The 20,254-nt window shown below is 40.7% G+C and overlaps 1 protein-coding gene across 3 annotated transcripts in view; it reads left to right on the top strand.

Annotated features, from left to right (window-relative positions):
- The window catches only part of tafa5a (TAFA chemokine like family member 5a), a 212,822-nt gene that overhangs the window by 174,795 nt on the left and 17,773 nt on the right, over window positions 1-20,254 (top strand). For all 3 annotated transcript variants that reach the window (XM_050036702.1, XM_050036701.1, XM_050036703.1), the window contains exon 3: window positions 16,507-16,634. In XM_050036702.1, the coding sequence (XP_049892659.1) occupies window positions 16,507-16,634 (128 nt within the window). The remainder of the gene's footprint in view (window positions 1-16,506; window positions 16,635-20,254) is intronic.

Below are 20,254 nucleotides of genomic sequence, written 5' to 3'. Positions count from 1 at the left end.
AACTGTTAGCTTAGCATATCTTCAGCAGAGGCGACAGAGAGTGATACTGGGGGATGTCTTTGCAGAAACGCACAAGTCCAAAACTTTAATTTTGTGCCTGTATGACTGTGAGTGATGAATACATGCATGCTTGCCCTTGTGTGTGAGCCCTAAGAGTGAGTCGATATGTAAAGCATATGTGAATGTCTGTTGGGTGCATATCTGTTGTGTAGGCGTGTATGCATGTACTTGTGACAGTCTGTCACACTGTGCACTTTGCTGCACATGAGCGGATTGCGTCACACAGAGTACATGTGTAGTTTGCTGCTCTTGAAGTCAGGGTGGCTTTTACACTGTATTCTCATGACTGAATTGGCCTCTGCAGCCTCAGTGGAAATTTTATGATTAGAAATTTTGGCAGAGTTGGTTAGAAAAAAAGGTCTTTTGGACCCCGTTGGAATTCTGTGTTTTTTACACCTGATGCATGAACAGGCCGTTGCGTATTGTGTGGGCTCCTGATCCTTTTTGTCATATTTGGAACTGACTGTGACTTTTTCTTTTTTAAATTCAATTTCTTTTTAATAAAACAGGATCAAATGGTTCAAATCTCAAACGTAATGCAAATATTTTTTCTGTACAAGAGTTCTGAGATGGTAAATTTGTGTTCGCCAGCTGCTTCCAGGTGTCAGGGGCCTCACCATTCACTGCTGATGTACTGGTGTCTCAGTGGTGTAAAATGATCTCTTTCCCACAGACTCCTGTTCACACCGACATTTCCTCCTCTGGCTCACACTACCTTTGGGCTCTCCTCTTTTGTGTATGTGTGTGTGTGTGTGTGTGTGTGTGTGTGTGTGTCTGGGGGAGCTCACATGCATGCATGCGTGTGTGTACGTCCACAAATCAGGGGTTGCTGTTGGCGTTGGGCTGTGAGGAAATGTCAGAGCACATCTGTGAATGAACGATATCAGCAGTACCTGGTGGCCTGTAGACACACACATGCACACACGCTGAAGAAAAACAAGCCCGGAGCAACGGCACGCCACAAAACCTGCCAGTTATGCAGCGCAATGGCACCTAGCAGAAATAGTACGCAGGCAAAGGAGGATGTGGCTGGAGGGCAGCGATGTGGCAACTGGACTTCAGTGTAGAGGTTTAGACGTGGGGGAACGAAAGAAGAATTAAAATGGCATCTCAGGTTTTTCATAATAAAATTCATAGTCAGTTGTTGTCTACAAATTATATTCAACCGCAAAATAAACCTGAAAAGCTGGAAATCAGAACGGATTTACAGAGATGTTACCGACTCGCCCTTTGTCCCCTTTAAGGGCAGTGGCCTTGTGGGTAACCTGTAAGGGTGTGTATGGAGGGAAGCAGCTCTCTCGGTGTGTCATGGTGAAGACACATGCAGCAAGTACTGATGACAGCAGTAGAATTAAGTCTCTTGATAAGCTAAGGGCTACTGCTAAACCTCATGAGAAGGCCATGTTTGTTGTTTTGTGGTGAAGACTGCAATAAAACCAGTGTTGGTGAACTGCACCCGAATGCCTTGCCATCCTTCCTTCTGCAGAGTGGTCCAGACCGCTAGAATAAAGAGCCAAGCTAAAATTAATGTTAACAAGCCAGCGTGTTCCCAACTATGGTTCAGAGCCAGTGAGCTGTCACTGAGAGAGGTAACAGTGAGTTGTTGCATAGAGATGATACACCATCTCATCTAGTTGCATTAGTGTGAACCAGCAGATTTTTATAACGTTGCAGAACGGTGCAATGCAAGTAGTTCCATGTTCTCGTCGTGAATCTTTGGTCTGAACTGGGCTTTAGAGGTGCTGGTTGACAGATTTGTGTTTACCCCTGTTTCTAATCTTTATGCTAAGCTAGGCTAATGATTCCCATCTCCAGCTCTGCACTTAAAGAGGCAGAGTGGTATCAATACTCAAATCTAATTCTCTGCACCTGAACACCTTGCCATCCTTCCTTCTGCAGAGTGGTCTAGACCGCTAGAATAAAGAGCCAAGCTAAAATTAATGTTAACAAGCCAGCGTTTTCCCAACTACGGTTCGGAGCCAGTGAGCTGTCATTGAGAGAGGTAAAAGGGAGTTGTTGCATAGAGATGATACACCATCTCATCTAGTTGCATTAGTGTGAACCAGCAGATTTTTAGAACATAAACATCGGTGCATTGCAAGTAGTTGCATGTTCTTGTCGTGGATCTTTGGTCTGACCTGGGCTTTAGAGGCGCTGGTTGACAGATTTTGTTTCCCCCTGTATCTAATCTTTATGCTAAGCTAGGCTAATGTTTCCTGTCTCCAGCTCCGCACTTAAAGAGGCAGAGTGGTATCAATATTCTCATCTAATTCTCTGCACCTGAATGCCTCGCCATCCTTCCTTCTATAGAGTGGTCCAGACCCCTAGAATAAAGAGCCAAGCTAAAATTAATGTTAACAAGCCTGCGTGTTCCCAGCTACGGTTCGGAGCCAGTGAGCTGTCACTGAGAGCGGTAACAGTGAGTTGTTGCATAGAGATGATACACCATCTCATCTAGTTGCATTAGTGTGAACCAGCAGATTTTTAGAGCGTTGCATAATGGTGCATTGCAAGTAGTTGCATGTTCTCGTTGTGGATCTTTGGTCTGACCTGGGCTTTAGAGGTGCTGGTTGACGGATTTTGTTTCCCCCTGTTTCTAATCTTTATGCTAAGCTAGGCTAATGTTTCCCGTCTCTAGCTCCGCACTTAAAGAGGCAGAGTAGCATCAATATTTTCATCTAATTCTCTTCAAAAGAACCCCAAACTATTTCTTTATCTCAAATGTTTGATCCGGTGCCACCATCAGGAGTAATAGCCCTACACTGAAACATTCATCTTGTTGGAGTGAAGCAAACTGCCATGACAAATTTTAGCATTTTTATTTAGCCAGGATGCTGGAAAGAGGGAGGGCGAGTTGAAAGAGAGACAGATGGAGAGCAATAATCTGTTGCAGACTTTAACTTTAATTTGAAAACTGAGAGCTTTAATTTCTGTCTTGTCTATTAAAGTGAACCCAGTTGTAAAGCATCACCGTCTTTTCCCATTAAGGATGTTCATTTAGCACATCAAACAATTGAGAGGAAGCAGTTATCTCTGTTTTGGAAAATGTGAGCAATGAATATCACATAAAAGCTCCTCTCTCTCCTCTTTCTTAATTTATTCAAAATGTTTGAAATATCAAAGTTTTATATAGCGTACATCCATAAGGGAGGCGTGTAGTGTGCACTCTCATGTGTTCATTACCACCGATGTGATATTCATGTTGGTGGTAGATTATTAGGTGATTCTGTTATGCACACACAAAAGTCGAGACACCCACACAAGCGTACATGCATGCACAGAGACACAGGGCTGAGGTCTGGAAATGTCAGTCAGCATGCTATCTCATTATTTCTGCCTCTTGAAGTTTCATGAGTGCAGAGGAGCTATTTGGGACACAAATTCACTTCACCAAAAAACCTCGGGCTTTTTAAAAAGGGGCTTGACAGCTTTTAGTGTGCAGATACTCATCAGGGCCGCCAAACGGGTGGAATAATCTTATGAAAATCAGGCAAAGCAATAGACTGGAAAGGAGCAAGCATGGGAAGGGAGAAAAAAAAAGGAGGTGAAGAGGGAAAAACAGAAGACGAGATGATGAGAGGCGAGTGGAAATAGAGGGCAGACGTAAGAGTGCAGAAAGAGAAAATAGTGGTTGTAAGGGAGAGGGGGGAGGTGAGGGGGAAAAACAAGACAAGGGAAAATTAGCTGAGAGCAGATGAGCTGAGAGGAAAGAGGGGATAAAAAGCTGGTGGCTAATTACAAAGCGCAGGGATTTATTTCTTTGCATTGGGCTTTTTCCTTTCACATTCCTCCGAGGCGCCTCCTAATTCCTGCCAGCCTCAATTCAGGTTTAGGGAACATCTGCCTACCACGGCAGGTCAGATAGTACAGTTAATTATCCAGATAGTAGATCCAGTGTAAAAGGAGACATGGGAGGGGATTTCCATGATGAAAGCAAATCTTGGGGTCTTAATGGCACTCGGTTGGCTTTTTCCAGCCGTCTTTTGTTTGACTTTGTTGCCTGACATGTCAGCAAAGAGATTACTGTGTGTGTGTGTGTGTGTGTGTGTGTGTGTGTGTGTGTTTTTTCATATACAGTGCGAATGCTAGTTGTACATTATGTTTGTGTTGGAGCTTTTTCTGTTAGCCGACATCCTGATTACCGCCAATTTAGTGCAAAGTGGCGTGCAGAAAATAACAGCCACAAATACATGGCGAGAATGATTTTCTGTGCGTGCATATGTGCTCATGTTTTCATATGCTGCCGGGATGTTTGCACTCTTATAGCAGGAAGAAGTACATACAGTAGGGAGAAATATTCTGACAGATTTATAGGACTCATTTGGGAAATGAAGACACAGTGAATTTGCTTAAAAGGCTATTTGATTCGCCATTACTGGGCACGAGGAGGCCCGAGCAGCGCGGCGATGCATTAGAGAGGCGAAGGTGGGCAGAGGTGGCAGAGAATTGACAAATAGCAGAAAGAAAATGCATATGAATGCCTATGTGTATAAGGTGTGTGTGTGTGTGTGTGCGTGTGTGTGTGTGTGAGAGAGAGAGAGCTCCATTTTGCAACCAGCTTATTGCAGTGAATCAAGAGTCATGTTGATTTGCCTCTGTCAGACAGGAGTTGGGAATTCAGAATCAGTTTGCATTGAGAACAGGCTCCTAGTTGTCTGATTTCTATGAATCATATGCTTCCTTCATGCTTCTGTGACTTTGGATTCCTCTCACCAGTGCTTTTCGATAGGGATTCACCCATTGTGGGATTCTGGGCCAATTCCAATGTTCTAAATAACAACTTTGCTGATAGCTGATACTGCAGTTTTTTGTTTGTTTGTTTTGGTTGTTGTTTATTCTGTTTTTGTTGTTATTTATTCCCCTGTGTCGGGAAACAAAGAAATATACACTGTAAAGAAAATAACTGAACTGCTTTAAAATCATTTAGCCTTTCATTACACTCTCTTTAAATGAGAATTTAATCTCATTCGATTTAATCATACACATTTATGAAAAACCTTTAAAATAACTTTCTTTCACTTGATTTTTTTAACCCTTTCAAACAAAGCAAGCAAGCAAAATGGCTTGCTTTTTTTTTTTTTTTTTTAAAAACATGCAAAAAAGGCAAAGAAGTGATAAGAAAATATGCCCCCCAAAAAATTAGCAAGAAATTTGTAAATAGAGAAAATTAAAAACAAGAAAATTAGTTAAAAAAAAAAAAGCTTGAAAATTCTAATAATTTTGTAACATAATTTTGAAGTGTCATAATAATAGTAATAATAATATGGTTTTACCCTAGCTTACTTCTTTTTATCCAATTTTTAATAATAATTTAATTCAAATAATTGTATTTATTTTGTTTTTTTCCCCCCCAATTTGCAGGACATTTTTTACCAAGTTGTTCAGTGCCCTTTTTTCCCATATGTTTGAAAGAAGTTGCACCAATTTGCTCAGGGTTCAAAGGTTTAAATACTTCAGAATCAGAATCAGAATCAGAAATACTTTATTGATCCCCGAGGGGAAATTATTTATGTTACAGGTGCTCCTTGCAAGAGAGGAAAGATACGTGAAAATATAAGAAATTTAAACAATAGTATTTACAAATATATAGTTAAATAAACAGGAATTATTAACAAACATAAACGTAAATAAATATATATATATATATACATATATATATTGTAAACTGAACAAGATTATTTACACAAACAGAATATATACAGTCAGGGTGAATGGGGTTATTGCACAAGTTAAATTAAATTATTGCAGTGTGTGAAAAAGTCTCAGGGCCACTCAGAGGGAGGAGTTGTACAGTTTGATGGCCACAGGCAGGAATGATTTCCTGTGGCGCTCAGTGGTACATCTTGGTGGTATGAGTCTCCCACTGAAAGTACTCTTGTGCCTGACCAGCACATGGTGGAGTGGGTGTGAGACATTGTCCAAGATAGTTCGTAGCTTAGACAGCATCCTCCTCTCTGACACCACCATCAGAGAGTCACACTCCATTCCCACAACGTCACTGGCCTTGCGGATCAGTTTGTTGAGTCTGTTGGCGTCCGCCACCCTCAGCCTGCTGCCCCAGCACACAACAGCATAGAGGATAGCACTGGCCACCACAGACTCATAGAAAATCCTGAGCATAGTCCGGCAGATGTTGAAGGACCTCAGTCGCCTCAGAAAATAGAGACGGCTCTGGCCCTTCCTGTAGAGAGCGTTAGTGTTCTTAGCCCAGTCCAGTTTATTGTCAATGTGTACCCCCAGGTACTTATAGTCCTCTACAATGTCCACACTGACCCCCTGGATGGAAACAGGGGTCACCGGTGTCTTGGTCCTCCTCAGATCCACAGCCAGTTCCTTTGTCTTTGCCACGTTGAGCTGCAGATGGTTCTGCTCACACCATGTGACAAAGTTATCCACAACAGCCCTGTACTCATCCTCATCACCCTTGCGAAAGGCATCTGAAAACATCACAAGAAAAGTGATGTCGCTCCAGGTTTCAAAGGGTTAAATAAGTGCTTAAGAAGTCTTTGCACTATATATGACTGTTTTACAATTCCCTCTGTAATATCTATTTTATATTGCTGTGAAAACATCAACAAATTTCTCTATCAAACAACTGTACTTATTCAAGTTTCTCGCCCAAAACTACATTTTACAGGATTGTATTTAAACACATCATGAGAACATTAATGTTTTCCTTCGCCGAATACTCATTTTTACCAAAGAGAGCTTGCACACATCATGATCTAAGTCAATGTAACCTCCGTCAGCAGTTAGTTCCGCTCACTGGCTGCTAACAGCTAACATTAACTTGCGCTACTGCTGCTGATGTGAACATGGATTTGTTGTTTACAATGTAACATCATCAGGGAAACAATAGGATGCATCCCAGGGAAGAACTCTGTTTGCCTCAAACATGTTTTCTATTGTCCTTGGGACAACAGGACGGCAATTGTCTGGAGCTCTGCTTTTTAGCCTGCGAAAAATTGATGTGACACAATGGAAAAACATTGGTAACTGCCATCGGTGAATGTCATCTTATTTGCAGAAAGGCCGATGGCGGTCAGCATGGTACATCCGTACTTTCAGAGAGTTGCACATGCACAGTGATTCAATGCAATTTCATGAGATCACGAAAGAATCGCGAGATTAGATTAACACATCACTCAAGGCATCATCTGCATTCAGAAGTTGTAAGATTTGCAAGATGACAGTTTCATCCAATCGGGGAAACACTCGCACTCATTTGTCAAGACAGCACCCTTACAGTGCAGTCAGGTCTCAGTTGGTGATACTGTACTAGAGAGTACTGCATTCCCTAGTAGCACGACTCCCGAAGGTAAAATCCTGTTAATTAAAATAACGTTTAATTAACACCATTTGTTTTCTTGACTAAAAAAAATTTCAATGAAAAATGGATGCTTTCACTTAATTAATATTCTCCAATTTCATTTTGGTGATGACAGTCGTGCTGGGGCTGCAGCTACTAGTGTTGGTAGCTCTTCTCATGCACCTCGGGAAAATCCTTTCACAGTAGCACAGCATGGTAAAATGACCCAGGAAAAGGTGATCGTGTATCACTGAGTAGTCAGTAGATTAGTGGTTATGCGTTTGCATCCTTTAATCACTGTAAGCACCCTGAATTTGTGTCGTTATACCCTTTTTAAAAAATGAGTATTTTAATGTTCAAATGTTAAAGTCATGGTTATTTTATTCTCTGCAGAAGCATTGTTGATTTTGTATGTAATCGTTAATTTTGGTTCCAGTTTATATCCTGGAACCAACCAGCAATTTATCAGGAATTGATATTAGAATCTGTATCGACAAATTCTTATCAATTTCCATCCCTACCTTGCACAGAATCACACAGGCATGCAGAGTTGTGCACCACCACACTAACAAACTTGACACAAACTGGAACCCTGTAAGGATCCACACAACAGACCTAACAAACACATGTAATAATAACTGTATGTACATGTTTTGAATTCACATATGTGTTAAAAATGTCAATTTTTTTTTAAAATAAACATGTGGTCCGACCATATCTGGTGTCCAACATCTGCAGCTGTTGCCCAACTGCTGATTCTGCTACCTGCCCAGGCCGTATCTGATCTGTACAGTTTGTAATTATCTTAGCAAATCTTCTTATCATCTCTTGAGGACTGCTGCACTGCATTTATTACAGCAGCTCTGATCTGTCTTTAGGTCTACTTCCTGTCTTTTTCGTCCAATTTCTTACTATCTCCTTGCCTGCGCTCTGTCTCTCTCTGTCTCCTTCACACACACACACACACACACACACACACACACACACACACACACACACACATCTCATCTTTCTCCTGCCATCTCAGGCTTGGCATGGCATTAGATGGAATTTATTAGGCCAAGATGTTGGCTGTTGACATGAGTGTGATCTCCCATTTGGTGGGAAGATAAGTGTCCCATGGAGGGTGTAATAATGTTCTCTACCTCTCTCCTCCTTATCTCCTGCTGATGAAACCATGGCCGATACCTTCCCTTACACATAGCATCAAACCTGTGTGTGTGTGTATGTGTGTTTATTTCTGTCCACGTCTGCAGGTGCTCACCGGTGTGTTTGTGCCTGGTTCCCTGCATGTGTGGGAGCATGTTTAAGGGATGTTTTGATTTCATATCACCCTTGAATCTTATACATTTTATCACAAGCCACTGCCCAGTGCCCAGCAGTGATATGGTCGAATGGTAGCAGATAGTGTAGCTATCAGAAGATGTTGCTGGGAGATGAGTTTAGTTAGTGACGTGAATCCAAATGTGACAGAAAAAGGCCTGGTCTTAACTTGTCTGTACGGTGTCTGATTTCTTATATGATAAATCACAGTTATTGGACCAGTTGCTGCCTGTTAGCAAGGACGTCCACCATTCTTACCTGGCTGTCAGAGGTTCTTGCGCGACATTCAGAGCATTAATGTAACAGCAAACCACTATTAGCTATGTTAAGATTGAGGTGATTGAGGTGAGTAATGGTGTCCTGAGCAGAGAATGAAGTAACGCTACCTAAATGTGTCTTGTAATTTAAGCTTCCTTTGTTTCTTTGTTGTGGTAAGACGATCTGGCTGGGTGTTCATGTTAGTGCATGAGTGTATCCCACTGGCTAGCTCATCACCGCCGCTTTGCACTGTGCTTATATGCTTATACCACTCATTCTAGGACAGGGGCGTCATGGTAGTGTTGAGCCCACCCTCCGGTTCCCCCCTGGTTAATATGATCAGTTCTGTCAGCACTGTTGTCGTTGTTTTGTGAAATGGAGTTAGCACTGTTAGCTGCTAGCCACTGGCTCAGCCACCTCCATGTTGAGAACCCTGTCCAGAACACTGCCACGCTCTGAATTTTGCATTGAGCCCCTTTAAGTCCAGGGCAATATAAACAGAAAAATCATTGATATAAAAAGACATGGTGAAAATCAAGTAGTTTGACCTGCAGTTTCACAATCTGTTAAAGCTAATAAGTTGTTTTCACACGGCGCTGTGCTCCAGTTCTTTAGTTTTTGTGTGTGTTATGCCAAATTGGATTTGAGCTTCATCCAAGAACCACCATAGCTGGATATTAAATCCCCACTATGCCAAAATTTGGTTAAACACACAGCTTTTATTTTACACTGGATCAGTAAGCTTTTTAAGCCATGTGCAGCCATTTCATTTAGCCATGATTTGGTTGAAATGTGAATGTTGAGCACACTCTGATAGCAAAAAAAAGTGGATGATGCTGCAGTAGTTTGAGAAGTTTCTTTGGATTTTTGATACTTTTATTTCACTGTGAAACTGGGTCACTTGTAGTCCTTTGTAACTACTTTGAATTCAAGCTAACTGCAGCTGACATCATCCACAAAGGAGCATGCTACAAAGTTTTTGGAGCTCTCTTTTAAGTCTACAGGTGTGAGTGTTTGATTCTTGTGGGGCTTTGGTGGAGGTTCCCTTTTAAAATCTTTAACATTAAGTGTTATGTTATACAAGAGCCAAATCAAGGTAGGGTAGTAATAATATCTGTAATTTCAGATGGCAGGAGTTGGAACCTGCTTTATTTCATTTGTGAGTATTGCAACAAGCTGTAAATGACAAATCATCACCTTATAAAGTGGCTCAGAGGTATAGTGGGTCGTCCGCCAATCAAAGGCATTTTTGTTTGGTTATTATGGTGACAAAAAAGTTGCCTATTAACATATCTAACAGATACAGAGCACCTTTAGCTTTATTTAAGTGTCATGTTTCTGGACACCTTGCAAATTAAGTCAAATATTATCATTCTTGTTGCTCTGTTTGGGGTCTCCATCAACTCTGGAGGGAAATATATTGGCTCTTAAGCTTCTAAATGATCCACTATAGTCCACTTTAATCCCCAGCTAACTGCTAACTTTGGCTGTGTGCTTTTTAGTGCTGGGCAGGTCATGTACGTACAGTGTTTGTTAGAGCTTTGTCGCTGAAAACAGCTGCTTGGTGCAGCCGAAAATGACAAAGTCATTCCGTGAGACAGGTTCATGATGGTAAAGTTGCAAGCAAATACAAAACAAGAAGCTGAAAGGTGCTAAAATTCTACTAGAAGCTGGGAGGGAACTGCACCAACAACACCTTTCACCTTACACATTGTCATTTAATTGATTGATATAAAAAATATTGATTACAGCAACGTTAAGTTGTGGTGGTATAACTGTTTTAACATCAATGTAGAAATCAGCTATGTCAACAAGATGTCTGTGCAGTCACATTTTTAAATCTTACATCATTCATTTGACACAACTACAGTCATAAAGATCTCATCAGCAGCAATCTGATGCTTGTTTTATCAGCTTGTGGAGTGGTTGTAGTTTTGTAGCAGAAAGAGCTTAAGTTATTGTACAACTGCAGATCAGTAGCGTTCAAGGTACAGCTGACAACTGAGTCATCAAGGATAGAGCTGCTCTATCATTCTTTCAATCATAATTCACATCTTTAACACACATGCACACACATAGCAGCATTCATTCCCTCATTACTATTATTTACCTGACGGCGCTATACATCTTCATCAGCTGAGGGTCACCCCACTGGATGGTAATTTAGGAGCGAAACAAAACCGGTTAGTGAATTGTGTAAGTGACCTTGCTGACAATGTGATAAATTCATGGTAATGGATTAAATAAGAAAAGGAAGGGGAAAAAAAATCTTGAGAACACTGCCAAACCTTGGGCTATTACAACTGACAAGTTTTTCCTTTCACCTCAGCGAATGGTGTGTTTTCAATATGTCCTCTAATTTTCTCATCTGCTTTCTCGCTTCCCCTTTTAATTTACCGCTGCCGAGGTACAGCTGGTTGATGCAGATGCAGTTTCTTGTCCTTTAGATTTACATAAAACAGAAATTCGTCTTTGGCACCGGCATACTTCACACAACACATCAGGACAAAGCACACAAAAGACAAATTCCAAATAATAAATAAATATGTCATAAAATGTTAGAAGATAAAATGGGTTCTTAAAAAAGAAAAAGACAAGGGCCAGGAGAGTCACAGCGTGCAGGGGTACTGGGGGGAAATGCTTTAAAGACGCTTGCTGAATGGTATATGGTATAAAGGATGTCTTGAACTTCAGACTATAAGTGTGTGGCCTGAAGGCAGCATCTAGTATGCTGATTTAGAGGATCGGTGGGGCCATTGGAAAACTGGATTGCCTTTTTGATTGTAGGTTTGTACTGTTACAGCCTGTCTCAGTTCACCTGATTTTTTTTTTCACCTGATTGTGATCTTCCCATACCATGAAATGGGATCAGTCAATAATTTATGGCCAAATGTGAAAATCTTATCAACTTTGTCCCAGAAGGTGGATTTTGTTCTCAGTTACTGCTGGCTCCTTTCCCTGCCCTTTTACGTTGATTGGTTTGTACTGTAGGTAGAGCCCATTCTATCTGCCCTCATTCTGTATTCCTGACGCAGCTTGTGACCTTTGGGGTCTAAGAAGGTTGAAGATGTCTTGCCAGTAGGAGGTTTTGTTTGCACCCCACTGGCAACCAGGATAATATCATCAGCATACGTAATGAAGGAGAGATCACTGCTCTCACAATGCACAGTGTTTATGTGTGTGTGGAGAATAGCAGGGGAAGAAGAGCGCAGCCTTGAGGAACACCTATAGGACAGGTTAGCCAGAGAAAGGTGTGGGGCCTGAGTACACTTGAAACAAACTAGTTTGTAAGTGTGTTTTCTAACAACATCTGATGGCACATGTTTTTATTGCTTCTGAAAGTGGCCACACTTTTGAAGGTGGGGTGACAGGTCAGGCCTGACAGAGAGGGGCCACACTCAGCAATTGTTCAAATAGGGATAATGGTGCACACTTTTAGACACCTTTTCCTTGAAAGTGTTCATGCTGTTGTGATATATTGTACACAAAGACAGTGATGGAAGTAGTTGTCTAAGGAACCGCTTTGAGCAGGTTTTTTTCAAAATGTAAATATTACAGATTACTGGTTATTTTCATTTGAAAGTACTAAGTTACTTCTCAATACAACTGTCTGTACTGTACCCTCACCAAAGAATAACCAAATGTGGCAAAATGTGAAAATCTTATCAACTTTGTCCCAGAAGGTGGATTAATATTACTTAATATTAAAACAGCCCTCTTATATTAAAACTAATCTCATGCTAAAGAACAACTGAATAGCCTAGATCTTTAAAAAAAATAAGAATAGCCTTGGACACAGGAATAAGCAGGCATCCAACATATTAACACACATTTGAGGGCATGTTGACAAGGCACAGAACAGATTCAAAAACAGGATTCTTTGGGGGATTTTTTTCTAGTGGCTCATTTGCGAAGTGGTGAGGTATGGATAAATAAAAAAATGAAAATAATAAACACTTAATTATGGGTAGTATCAAAGCCTCCAACATTGTCAGACTCAGCTGTTTGATTCTGACATTAGAAAGGTGCAGAGGAAGGGCGTTTCAGGTGCTGTTCATTTTGAAGCATACCAAACTCCTTAGGGACGCAAACTTGATCTGGGATATAACACCTTAATCCAATGGACCAGATAGGCGCTCACATTCAGGACAGACAAATGAGTAGCATTTCTGGACATCCAGAAATGGACAGCCAACAATTAACTCATAGATAAACTGCCATACCAATACATTTTGAAATGTATCTGTCAGGAACTGGCAGGGAAATGAGTCTATAATGCTTAGCAGAGTACAAGGCTGATGTAGAAGAAAAAAAATATTGCTGACACTTAACACTTAATAGTTTTCAGAGATTTGATCTATTTGAAATTGCATTGTCCCCCACATGTAACTTTGCCCCTGAAGTGGAAATATTCAAGTCACACATGTTCGAGATTGTTTTTGTGCAGCTAGCCTTGAGGCAAGCTATTCTACAGTAGCGCTAAGTAATTCAACCTCAAGTAGCATGTCAGCAAAATGCACTCAACAATAATAATGTTCTACATTGGTGTCAATTTCGAGATCACTCTTGAGTGTGCTGACACAGTGTTGAGAGTACTTTCATTATTTAGCCATGTAGTGCTTGAGAAGGTATACACATTCCATGGATTGATTGATGTATAGATATTGTTTATGATGAACAGATATTAGCATTAGGTACACTGCTCACTGATGATCTACATGCCGGATTATGACAGCTACTGAAGGTGCCCTTAAAGCAAATTTATAGATATGGAACTGAGCACAATTCCCACATGCTGTAAGAGAGCCAGCATGCCATGAACGCCATGGCAAAGAGAATATGATGTATGTACGGCCTATAATTCATTCTGAGTTTCACTGTTATCCATTAAAGAACGCCATTTTCCATCCATAAATGCATAGGAATATGAGCATAAATGTATGTATCTGTCTTCCTTTATCTCGTCCATATTCTCTAACGGTCAAGAATGTTATCTGGATATTTCTCTACTTTGTCTTCATCCTCTCTCCCTCTATCTCAGTTCATCTCGTTTCCTTTTCTGTCCTTCTGATTTACATACTCAAGTGGTTGCTTACTTTTTATTCTTGAATCCTTTTTAATGCAGTTTCTGAATTGTGAAGATGTGTTAAGCCAACCCTAGACGCAGAGCTGTGATTAGACGCCTTATCTGTAGAGGCTTTTTTTTTCTTCTTCATTACACCAAAAACCACCTCATTACACCATGTACGTAATGACCCTTAAATTCACTTTTTCTTTTTTGTCTTTTTTCCCCAACAGCCATTACTTTCATGAACTCTGTTGGGTTTATGTAAAGCCAAGTAATATTTGTTTACAAAAAATAATGTTTGTTTACAATGAAATCTCCACAGGGTATGTTTTGGAAGTGGCAAGAGAATTGTTTTTATATTTTGAGTTGCGCTTTCATTTTGGCTGTTATAGTCTAGTGCTGATATGTTATTACAGAGGCACAGGTTTAATGTAAATTTGTGAGCCTCCAAAGTCATTTTTTGTCAAATGCTCATTCATTCATTTATTCTGCATAATTGCTTCTCACAGAAACAGGAAACTGCATGTATTATATCTGATTTACTTTTACTAGTTGGCTGCTGTAGCTATATTATATTACATTATGGTATTCTAAACTCAGAATCACAAAAAAGGAAAAGGACATACAAGATAAAAATAAAGTAAATTCATCATTTAATTTTTAAAAAACAACGACATTCATATGTAGCTTTTGAGAAAACTGATATTACTGCTGATATCTTTGTAGGACTGTAAGATGATAACAACAGAGCAGTGGCTACCCCTGCGCCAGGGATAGACTTAGTCAGAGGCATTATGTTTCGAGTTGTCCATCCTTTCATCTGGCTATCAATGTCCATCGGATTCTTGTGAACGAGATATCTCAAGAACACTTTTAGGGAATTTCTTCAAATTTGGCACAAATGTCCACTTGGACTCAATGATGAACTGATGAGATTTTGGTAGTCAAAAGCTAAAGGTCACTGTGACCTTGCATCCGTCTCATTCTCAACAACGCCTTCAGGGAATTTACTCAAATTTGGCACAAATGTCCACTTGGATTAGATTAGAATGTGTTGGTCGCTAATATTAAACTGCTAATATTACAGGGACCAGGGGGAGATATGTGTGAAGCATCTGTCTCAAGCAGGGTTTTTAACCTGCTGCACAGACTCTGTCTTCTTAGGGTGTGGTTGCGTGCCAGCTAACTTAGTGTGTTTTCAGTTTTGCCAAGTGATGATGCAGTTGGTTGCTCAGCTGTGTGTCACTAACTGGTTGATTTTTATAAATTGTTTTCTACACATTTTGACCCATTTTGTTTGGTTGTGCAATCATTTATCTCATTACTGTGGACAGCTGGCCAAAACAAGACAATGTCATTGTCTGCATGGTTTTATGTTTTCATATGTCATGTTTTGATAACTGATTTCAGATACAGTGCTCAGACAATTTATGTTAGGTTTTGGTCTCATGTCCTTCAGAATCATATACTCATCAATAAGAAAGAAGGGCCAGATTTTCAGTTTGGCCATGTGCTCCTACAAATACAATTTGCAATATTCATAAGTGGCAGGAATAGGTATTGTCATTGTCCTTGCACTGAGAACTCCAACTGATTGGTTCCGATGCTTTTTCAGTGGGCCGAGGATCTTTAAGAAAAGAGCAAAGCTCAGGATGTTCAGGCTCAGGTGTACAGTGTGCATTCTCCACATTTTAACAACACAGCGTCGTAGCAATGACACTTTTTGGGACAAAACGTGAAAGATCGCATTGCAGAGAAAACTCAAGATTTAATTGTCGCTATGTTCATCATTGTTATTTTAATGCCTCTGTGTATGAGTGAAGCCTACAGTACGAAAATGAGTGTAATACGATGAAGCCTGGGGCTTTTCTATGAAATGTAGAAACTGAAATACAGCAGAGCAGACTGAAAAAAACGTTCCAGTGAAATCTTATGGACTGTGTTAAATGTCACAGATTTGTAAAGTTGTATATGAAATACAGAATATTTTGCCCCTTGTGGAGGGAGCCACAAAATATTCCATCCTGTTTAAAATGTTTGCTTGCTCAATATCATTTGTGATGTTTGATTTTATTTACCTGACTGATCACAGCTCTCTCCATCTGTCTGATTCTCTCCATCTTTCCATCATCATCATCCCCTGCTCCCATATCTCCCAATTGTCTCTTTACTTCATTGCTCTTCATCCACCTGCGTTTCTTATCTCTCTTCCAATCCACCTCTCTACATCCCTCCATCTTTTTCACTCCATTTAAATGTATTTCACCATATTTCTCAAATCTCCCCCTTTCTATCATTTTCCATCGTGTTACATCTTTCTCCATATCTGTCTTACTCCATCTGTCATCCCTCAGCCCACTCACTCCATTTTAATCGTTACATCTCTGCATCCACCTCTCCCTATCATTTCTCTCCATCTGTTTATTCCTGCTATTTTTTTTCTCACCTCTCTCTAATCGTTCGTTCTCTTTCCCTGTGTTCTCCGCAGCTGGTATTGTTCGGAAAAAGCAGTGGTGTGAGATGGTGCCGTGTTTGGAGGACGAAGGCTGTGACCTGTTAGTCAATAAATCTGGCTGGACTTGTACACAGCCCGGAGGCCGAGTCAAAACCACCACGGTGAGTTCAGGCTCTCTTTTAGCCCCCCCAGGTAACAATATCCACTCACAAACCACTGGGTGTGTGCAAAATGAGTGGACTTACTGCGCCACTGGCACTGAGAACAACATGGCTGGAGGAGCTGTAAATGAAGCATTTACATAGAAAATCAAATGTGGTGTAAATCATAAAGTAAGGACACATTTTTTTTTTTTTTTTTTATAATTTCTTATGATTAAAATGGTTTTGCTTGCCAAACATCACTATTTAGGGGACATTTTAACAAAGTGAATCATTTTACAGGATGATAGAAACACTTATGAGTATTGGCTCTCACAAAAAGCTCCCATCTACAGGCATATCTATACACTAAACAAACATTTAAATGCAACACTTTTGGATTTTCACAGGTTTAATTTAAAGATCTAAGGCTTTTTTTTGCACTCAGTAGATACATTTCTCTCAAACTGTGGTTACAAATTTGTTAAACTCTGTGTTAGTCGGCACTTTCCCAACATAATCCATCCACCTGACAGGTGTGGCATATCAAGATGCTGATTAAACAGCGTCATTACTACACAGGTGTGCCTTGGGATTGTCGCAGCAAAGGCCACTCTAAAATATGAAGTGATCACACAATAAAATGCCACAGTTGTGATGGAGTGTGCCATTGGCATGCTGACTGCAGGAATGTCCACCAGAGCTGTTGCCCATGAATTGAATGTTCATTTCACTACCATAAAGTTATGGTACAAGCTTTAATGTCATTTCCATGAATTTGGCACTACATCCAACCGACCTCAAAACCAAAGACCACATGTAACCATGCTAAAGATCTCCACATCCAGCGTCTTCACCTGCATGATTGTCTGAGACCAGCCACCCAAGATAATCCATCCACCTTCTTCACCTGCATGATTGTCTGAGACCAGCCACCCAAGATAATCCATCCACCTGACAGATGTGGCATATCAAGATGCTGATTAAACAGCATCATTACTACACAGGTGTGCCTTGAAATGGTCACAGCTAAAGACCACTCTAAAAGACATTTATTAGTAATTCACATTAACACTGCAAAAATTCGTCTGTGCACACAGATACCCCAAAGAGTCTGGTATGATCGCCATTTGCCTGATGCAGTGCGACACATCTTCTTCACATAGAGTTGATCAGGTTGTTAATTGCGGCCTGTGGAATGTTGGCCAGCTCCTCTCCAACAGCTGTGTGAAGTGTCTGAATATTGGCAGGAATTGGAACACGCTGATCCAGAGTATCCCAAACATGCTCAATGGGTGACATTTCTGGTGAGAATGCAGGCAGCACAAGGCCGGTACAGTGTAAACTGGGATTCATCTGTGAAGTAAACACTTCTCCAAAGTGGCAGAACCCATTAATGGTGAGCAGTTGCCCACTCAAGTTGGTTATGATGACAAACTGCTGTCAGTTAAGACCCAGGTGAGGACGATGAGTGTTCAGTTGTTCAAACCAACTGCTGCATCAGCTGTTCGGGTGGCTGGTCTCAGACAGTCTTGCAGGTGAAGATGTGGATGTGGAGGTTCTGAGCTAATGTGGTTACATGTAGTCTGTGGCTGTGAGGTCGGTTGGATGTAGTGCCAAATTCATGGAAATTACATCAGAGACATCTTATGGTAGTGAAATAAATATTAAGTTAATGGGCAACAGCTCTGGTGGATATTCTTGCAGTCAGCATGCCAATGTCACGCTCCATCAAAACTTACGACATCTGTGGCATTTTATTGTGTGATCCAACATTTTAGAGTGGCGTTTTATTGTGACAATCCCAAGGGACACCTGTGTACTAATCATGCTTTTTAATCAGCATCCTGATAGATTGTGTTAGAAAAGACGAAGTGCTCACTAAAACTAATTTTAAAAAAATTAGCAAGCAGATTTGAGAACTAAGTCTTTTGTGTGCAAAAAAAACAAACTTAACTTCAAACTGTGAAAAATGGGGCAAAAAAAAAGTGTTGAATTTGATTTTTTGGTTAATATTATAATTGTAAGCAATAATTACTCAGTTCAATTCAGTCAGTGGTTTTGCTGTTACATGGATTCATGATTGTGGCCATTCAATGCTCTTCAATATTCACCACTCTTTTAGCTCTATTTTTGGTCTCCACCAAGACCCAACCCTGCTAAATGTTTTCCTATGATGATCAGCTTGATATCTTTCTGTCTGCACTTTGGTGCTAGCTAAGTACTGCACGGACAATGTGACAACTCCCTAAAAGTAAAACCAAAACATCTCAATCACCCCCTGATGGCTGGCTGCAATATAGAGCTGATGTGACTAGACTAAAAAAAGTACACATCAATAGTTTTTTTTACTTGTGCTCATTTTTCTAACAAGTTTGTTTGTAATTATATAGTTGATGCTAAAAAGAGGTGTGACATCATGATTGACAGCTGTGTATGCCAATCAGTGTGCTCACAATCAGTGGGTTGGATGCTTGTAGGGGCAGGAACTAAATGTTGTGGCTCCACTTCCTGATCACTATTGCACAGAGTCTATCTTTAAATGACATAACCAGGGCAAGATGGTTGCCCCCACATTTTGACGTCATTTTTGTACAGTGGGAGGAAGTGGAGACGTGTTGTCCATCTTTATATGAACTCTATGTGGCTGGCCAGGAAGGGTATATGGGTTTTTCTGAGTTTCACTGATCAATGTGGCAGTAAACCAAAACAAATAGCTGAAAGATGCTAAAATTCCCCATTGAATGAGGGTAACAATAGAGTCACCCTTTTTATATTACACAGTCGTTTGACCCATTGTTAGTATTAAAGTATTGGCTGGTGCAGCTTTAAACAACTTCCTCAAGAGATTCTTTTGTGATACAAAAAAATACCCATTGTTTTGTTAGCACCTTTCAGCACCAGCTCCAACTGCTGCCATATTACTGTACTTAAAGCCAGCCTGCACACTGTCAGCCACAAGTACATTGATAGCATTAAGAAAACCAGTTGAGCATTCACTTCACAATCCCTCGAAAATGTTCCCCTCCCGCCCTCCTCGTCTCCAGCTCATCTCCTCAAACCGTACGCGGTTTGTTTACTTCCTCGTCACCAGCAATTAGCTTGAATTAGGGACGCTCTTAATGTTAATGATGGCAGCAGATGGGGAGCCACCACTTGTATTCGCTAAGATGCCGCCCATCTATTCAACCGCCCGTCCTTCAAACCCTATCTCCAGCTCTCCCAGCCTCCTCCTCTCCACTTCAACCCCAACACACACACACACACACACACACACACACACCTTCAAACCCCCTTACATCCTCCTACTGCTTTACAAGAGACGTAAACACTGTTGCTCTCCCGCCTGTATGCATGCGCAGTCTATACTGTAGCAATTAAAGAGGTCTCGGTTGAGAAACGTGTTACACAACACACACACACAACACAGCTGCCCTATCTGTGAATGTCAATGGGTGAACACTGAGGACCGGTGGGGCATCATTAATGCATCTGTCATGATTTAGTCATCAGCTGACTAACTTGTTTATGCCTTCCTGCTGAAAGACAAACACACACATAAATACAAACACGCAGCAGATGCACACACTGAACCCAGATGATATGGTTTGTTATCAGTCAGCTGCTGCCTCCGTGCTCTT

This window comes from Epinephelus moara, chromosome 23, assembly GCF_006386435.1.
Source record: "Epinephelus moara isolate mb chromosome 23, YSFRI_EMoa_1.0, whole genome shotgun sequence".
NCBI classification, from domain to species: Eukaryota; Metazoa; Chordata; class Actinopteri; order Perciformes; family Serranidae; genus Epinephelus; species Epinephelus moara.
Note: the sequence above shows the minus strand (reverse complement) of the source record. Positions and strands in the feature narration are given on the sequence as shown.